This window comes from Octopus bimaculoides, chromosome 26 (genome assembly GCF_001194135.2).
Source record: "Octopus bimaculoides isolate UCB-OBI-ISO-001 chromosome 26, ASM119413v2, whole genome shotgun sequence".
In the NCBI taxonomy this organism is placed as follows: domain Eukaryota; kingdom Metazoa; phylum Mollusca; class Cephalopoda; order Octopoda; family Octopodidae; genus Octopus; species Octopus bimaculoides.
Window position 1 is genome coordinate 23,090,707 of NC_069006.1, and position 7,045 is coordinate 23,097,751.

General features: G+C 33.1%; 1 protein-coding gene across 7 annotated transcripts in view; it reads left to right on the forward strand.

Moving 5' to 3' along the window:
* Positions 1-6,302, forward strand: part of LOC106879161 (basement membrane-specific heparan sulfate proteoglycan core protein) — a 172,540-nt gene extending 166,238 nt beyond the window's left edge. For 5 of the 7 annotated variants that reach the window (XM_052976974.1, XM_052976975.1, XM_052976978.1 and 2 more), the window contains 7 exons: positions 175-307; positions 1,045-1,216; positions 1,836-1,967; positions 2,819-3,044; positions 3,741-3,824; positions 4,391-4,491; positions 5,070-6,302. In XM_052976974.1, the coding sequence (XP_052832934.1) occupies positions 175-307; positions 1,045-1,216; positions 1,836-1,967; positions 2,819-3,044; positions 3,741-3,824; positions 4,391-4,491; positions 5,070-5,245 (1,024 nt within the window). In that variant the 3' untranslated portion in view covers positions 5,246-6,302. The remainder of the gene's footprint in view (positions 1-174; positions 308-1,044; positions 1,217-1,835; positions 1,968-2,818; positions 3,045-3,740; positions 3,825-4,390; positions 4,492-5,069) is intronic. The other 2 variants (XM_014928600.2, XM_014928601.2) reach the window with 1 other exon arrangement.
* The last annotated feature ends 743 nt before the right edge of the window (positions 6,303-7,045 follow it).

Here is a 7,045-nt window from a genome sequence, read left to right on the forward strand (position 1 = left end):
ATATATATATATATATATATATATATATATACATTTATATACATATATATTCACATTCATACCCACATATACACACACTCACACATGTACACATAGATATATACATATACATTGGTATATGTGTGTTTGCGTTAATATAAATCTATATAAACATGTGTAATTCTTTATCTTCTTAATAGATTCTTCACCTGGAAGCCGAGTTGGCTTAAACCTGCGCCAGCCTCTGTACTTGGGTGGAATTGACCCACAATACAAAGTTGCTGATGGTACAAGCATCAGTACTGGTTTTGTCGGATGTATTGGAGAGGTAAGTTTCCCTTCTGCCCAATGAGAACAATATAAAACAGTTGAAGGTGACACTAATACTTGAACCTTCAACTGTCTCGTTATTCCATTTATAGAAGTTTTGAATTTGTTATTTTTGCATTCCCAGCAAGCATTTTGTGTGTTTTTGTGTGTCTGTGTCCCTGTTTAAAGATTTATGCATTATATATATACATACATATGTATATATACATATGTATATATACATATGTATATATATAGTGAGAATTTACAAAAAAACATGTATATATATATATATATATATATATATATATATATATAGAGAGAGAGAGAGAGAGAGAGAGAGAGAGAGAGAGAGAGAGAGAGACGTTTGCGCTGTCAGAGAGAAGCATCAGATGTGGCGTGCAAGAGAGACGTTTGCACTGATATGGTCATGTACTACGGATGGATGAGGAGAGATGTATGAAGAAGTTCCACTCCCAAACAGTTGAAGGAATCCGGGGTAGAGGTAGACCTAATTTCATCTGCTTATGTTCTGAATTTGAATTCTAATGTAATTGTTCTCTCTTTCTCTCTCTTTCTTTCTCTCTCTCTTTCTTTGTCTCTCTCTCTCCTTGAGTTTATCTTTCTCCACTCTTTTTTTCTTCCTCTATATCATGTTCTAATCTCTCTTCTTCCTCTGACATTTCCCAGTCCTCCTTACTCTCCCAGAGTCAATCACTCACTCACTAATTTTTCCTCTCCTCTTCATTCCATCAGCTTGAAGTCAATGACAGATCAATCCATTTGATCAAAGATGCCCAAGAAAGTTCCGATATCATCGACTGTGGTGAAAAACGTCCCTGTGACAGGAAGCCTTGCAAGAACAACGGCCTCTGTGAAGACGTCTCTATTAGTGAATACATCTGTTTCTGTGATCCACAATTTTCAGGTCAGTTGATTCTCCACTGAGACATTTTGTCTTTTATGTTTTAGTCATTGGACAGTGGCCATGCTGGGGCATCGTTTTGAAGGGTTTAGTCGAACAAATACCTGTACTTATTTTCTTTTTTAGTTTGGTTCTAGGTTATGGGAATATAAAGAAACCAATACTACTCATCAAGTGGTGGACAAACCTGAAGACAAACACACACACACACACACACACACATGTAATCAAAGGGCTTCTTTCAGTTTCTGTCTACCAAATCCTCTCACAAAGCTTTGGTTGGCCCCAGAAGACACTTGTTCAAGGTGGCATGCAGTGGGGCTGAACACCCCAAACTATGAGTTTGAGGAGTAAACTTATCACATAGTCACACCTGCAAATATGATCATGCCAGAGGCAACCCAACTTTTCTCTAGTTTTGAACTGTTTATATTCTCTAATTGATGACTTTTGATGCTCCTAAACTTTTTCTATCCTCACTGGTGGAAGGCATAGAAAGGTTATAAACACTCCTCTCTTCTTTTCCATCTTCAAACTAAATATAATAAAAAGTAAAATTAACAAATATTTTTTTTACTGATATTTTTAACTATATCTTTCTTTTTTTGCTCTTTTTTTATAGGACAGCGTTGTAAATCAAAGGTTGACATTTGCACCAATAACCCCTGTCAAAATGCTGGCCTCTGCTCAGTTACCGGTGCTGGTTACCGCTGTGACTGTCAACTTGGTTTCATTGGTCTCAATTGTGAAAATGGTAAAGCTAAAGTTTTTGTTGTTATTTATTATTTTTCAAAGAAAATTTTTCAATAAATTCTCTCATTCGCTTTATTTTATCTCAAATGTATTTAGTATTCAGGATGATATATTCTAGGTATCCTTAATGAGTTCTGCATCACACATTAAAGATGGTAAATTTTCTTTATAGTTATTTATTTTTGTAGTATCATGATACCCAATCTCTTCTGCCCCAGAATATGGTCCTTCACAAATTTTCTCCCTACTCATTTTTTTCCACACTTGTTACTATTCTGCAATGTTGTAGAACAAAGATGCTCTCAGTTTTCAAAACTTACACTGAGTGAGCAAATATCCAAGAGGAAGGGTTTGTTTCACTAAATATCCTATAGATATACAATGCCTTAAAGATCTTTGTTTTACCATTGTTAGATCCCTTTACACAAAGATAAATTTTGGTGTCATAAACCCAACTGTGGCTCATTTGACTGCTAACTTAACTAAATGCTGATCTGTGTAAAAACAACATCGTTTTGATATATTCATTGTGTTCAGCTGAGAGAAGGCAAGAAATCGTCATTGATACCTTATTACAAAGCAAGTTTGTTTCAAAACAGTTTGATAAAAGAAGTACCATTTGAACTCTGGGGGTTAATATAGTTGACTTACACCCCCCTCCTTTGAACTTGCTGACCTTGTGCCAAAATTTGTAATCGATATCAATGATGTAGCTTGTACAACCAATCACTGGAACACTTTCATAATTGGTCGTCTCACTTTGGGTTATCTCAGAGTTACAAACAAAGCATAAATGACCTCAAACCTATTCAGCTTACCTTCACTGTTATTTCATGTTCTCTTTATTTTCAGCAATTCAAATTGGTTCTGAGTTTGAACTCACTGGTAACGGCTTTGCAATGTTCAGTTTAAAAAGGCTCCCCCATCAGAATGCCAAACAGAATGAAAACGTCACTTTCACAGTTACCACTGCAGAATCTAAAGGATTACTATTCTGGCAGGCAGTAGAACATGGTAAAAATCTTCAAAGAAATGACTATGTCTCAATTTATTTGAAGGATGGTTATGTTGTCTTCAGGTCAGTACAGCTGTAACAATCTACATGTGTGTTTTTGTAATAATTGTGGATATATATATTCCTGTACTTGTATGTATGTATATCTAAAAATGTCTAAAAAGAGTAGGATATGGCCTAATCACCCATTATTATTGAGTGAGAGTGCAATACATGCCATCAAAGTGCTGCTGGGGTACAAATATACAAAGCTCAATATACCCATCATGACTACCCATCTGATGAGGGTACACCAGACACATGAACCACAATGATATGTGCATAACATGGTGATCTCATAAAGATAAACAACACATTACCTTGCAGATGGGGCCCCAGTTAGAATTTTGAGTAGCTCATTGTGCTCAGAAAGGTCCTTGAACAATTTAAGGATAAAAATTATGAACCAGTTTTGCACTAGGGACGATCTAATCAACTGGCCCCTTCTCCCAAATTTCAGGCCTTGTGCCTATAGTAGAAAGGATTATTATTATGCATTTTCTTCGTTCAATTTTGTTTCCATTTCTTGCCAAGTATCTTCCCAACTCCTTGGGCAAAGAAACTCCCTGTCAACATTGATAGGTATTATAATAAACACACTAGGTTGTTCAAAATGAAATGAAGTTATGTGAAAAAAAAATTTTAATTCAAATAATCACTTAAAACACATTATTATTATTGTTGTCGTTGTTATTTAAAAATACCTTTCTTTCTTTTCAGCTATGAATTAGGTGGTGGTCCAGCTGAAATCATGTCTAATGTTACAGTCAATGATAGTGTGCCTCATACAATTACAGCTCTCAGGTAGGAACACACTACAGTCATTGATGTTTGAGGGTTAAAGGTTGGAGATCTGGACACAATATATATATATATATATATCTGTACATACTTGTTGACATACCCAGTAATTCCTGGGAAAACGGGGCTTTATCCCTTGGTTCTGTTCTCCTTTTCTATGGTGTTCTGCCCTACCTGATCATTTTAATTGCCTTTAAATAAACCTTAATTTTTTTACCCCCTATAAATTCATACAATATGGGTATCTTCACAACTTAAAAATAAACTGCTTAGATTACAATTTAATTAATATATAGTTAACTTGTTCTTTTGCCTCAATGCTAAATCTTCTTGATAACCCTAGATTTTAACTTTATACAATATGACTATATTGTTTAAAATAGTTTTGGTATGTGACTATGTGAAAAATACATGTTTCTCAATCGTCAGATTTTTCTGAGGTTCACAGAATTCCAAACACTTTTGCTGCACTTTGTCATAATTCTTGCTATTTGCTTCCTCACTCCATTCATGAAATAACTAATTAAAACACCTTCATAAGAGCTGCTATCAAAATATTTTTTCTGCAGAACTGGCCGTTTTGGTAACCTGATTGTAGATGGTCAACAATTCCGAGGAACTTCAAAAGGAATTCTTCAGATGTTGAATGTTAATGGAAATATATATTTTGGTAAGTTTCTATACTTTTTGTCTAAAAATGAAGAAAATAATTTACACCTGAATATACATAATGTTTGGTGTTCTAACCTGAAATACAATCAATGAATGGACAACTTGGCAGTTACATTATTAATACTTTATTGTCCTTATTCTAATTTTAGTTAATTCAAATTATAAGATTTTCTTCCTTAACTTTTTTTTTAGATCAGAAATGTTCATTATGCTAATATTTCCTCTTCTTATCACTGGTGTGATCTTAATTAGATAATTTTTCTCCTAGTAATAAATCTTTCCAATTTTGGCACCAAGCCAGCAAGTTTGAGGAGAGGGAGCAAATTGATTGCATCAATCCCAGTACTCGACAGTAATTTCTTTCTTTGATCCCAGAAGAATGAAAGATGAAGTTGGCCACAACAGAATTTGAACTTAGAATGTAACGAGTCAAAAAATATACTACTAAGCCTTTTGTCTGACATGTTAATGATACTGCTAGCTTTCTGCCTTCTGCTAGTAATAATAATAAAAATTGTAATATTTTGAAACTGTGATTTTATATTAATTACTTTTTACTATTTGTTAATTTTCCAGGTGGTGTCCCAGACCTTGAAGCAATGACTGGTGGACTACATGATACTAATTTCTTTGGTTGCATGAATGATATCTATATTAACAAACAGGGTCCTTTGAAACTGTCACAGGCAGCCATTGGTGGCCTCAATATCAAACACTGTACCAACTCTAGGGGCTATTGGACATCTGCTTAATGAAGAACTAGAAATGCATTTCATCTCTCCTGCTGCTAGTTTCAACTGCACCTGAACTGTCGATCAAATGCGTAGTAGTGTTTTAGTCGAAATTATTTGGGGTTTTTGGATGTGTTTATTTGTTACAACACTAACTCCACTCACCCCCATACGCTGGTCATCACTGTTTCACTGGCTCAAAAAAAAAATGAATTAATAAAGTCAAAATCAAAAACTTAACAAAAGAACAAACCAAAAAAATAAACATCAATCAACTCATTTTGGGTTGTTATTTAACTGAAAAAATGTAAAAAAAAAAAAACAAAAGCGGGAGGGAGAAAAATTTAACCCAAAAAGTCTAAATTAAAATATATAATAAAAAAATAATGCATTTCAGAGAAATATTTAATTGAAAAAAAAAGAAAAAAAACTTTTACAACATTTAGTAAAACAAAACAATTAAAATTGAAATAAAAATAAAATGAAACAGGTAAGAACGAAGATGCTAATTTTTTATAATTATTTTTACATTTTTCTACTCTCATTGTGGTCATCTAGATAATTCTAGAACACCAAGACAAAGCCAGACTTGGGTAGGAGTGGATGGGGTAGGACAACACTGTATACTGATGGGACAACTAAAGATGTGACAGAAACCACACAGTATATATTAATATCGTTATTATTATTATTATTACTACAATGAAAACTAACAGTTTGGAAATTGATTAGGAAGAAGCATTTTCTTATTCAAACTATTATATATAAAGGCTCCATATCTGCTTTGTGATGAAATCTCTGTCCAACAATAATTTGATTTTAATATCATTACCAATTGTCCTATTTTGGTATCAGCCATCCCACCTCTGACATGAGTTATCTCACCTTGGCTATGATCTTTTATTAAATAAGGAAATAAACCTTTGGGAATTTACTGAAAGAATTCGATTTCAATTTTTATTGTTTATATTAGCTATGTAATTAAAAACAACAACAACAACACACATAATACCCAGTTGTCCTAAATTATTTCTTGTAAAACATAATAAATTAATAAATGTGTTTTTTGCCCTTCCAATTATTATTATCATTATTATTATTATTACTACTTTTCTGTTGTTCAAAATTCTAACACGGTCTTATAAAATATACATACTTCTATGCACACACACACACGAGCATATATATATATATCTGCATGTATATTATGTACTTACTATATAACATACACACAAAACCTGTTGGTCTCTCTGTTTCAAATCATAAATGTACTTCATCCAATCATATTGTAGCAGTGTATTAAGTATTTGTGTGTGTGTGTGTGCGTTTCTGCTGTGGCTTATAACCTCCAATTGAAACTTAAACTTTCATACAAACACTTTCATAGTAAGACCGGATGTACGAAACCCTATAATATATGTTTTCAAACATCTAGTAACTATAGACACATATATTCATACACACTAATTAAAACACACACAGAAAGTTTGATACTGTAATTTATCACAAATCACATGGCTGTCTTCTGGTTTTGCTTTTGAAAATCAAATCTTTTAAGCTACCCTCCATTGTGAGGGCAACTTTGTTTCCATGTTTTTTTTTTCTTCCGTCTTCAACAAAGCTATTCAACTTAGGCTAGGAGGAATCTTGTTTACTATATTTTTAACTATATTAATCGTAACAAGAACAACAACAACAACAACAGCAGCAGTAGATTGAGAAGTTGTGTTGAAGATCTAATCTTAATACATTATGTTCTATCACACACACACATATATATATGTATGTATGTATGTGTATATATATATTTATATATATATA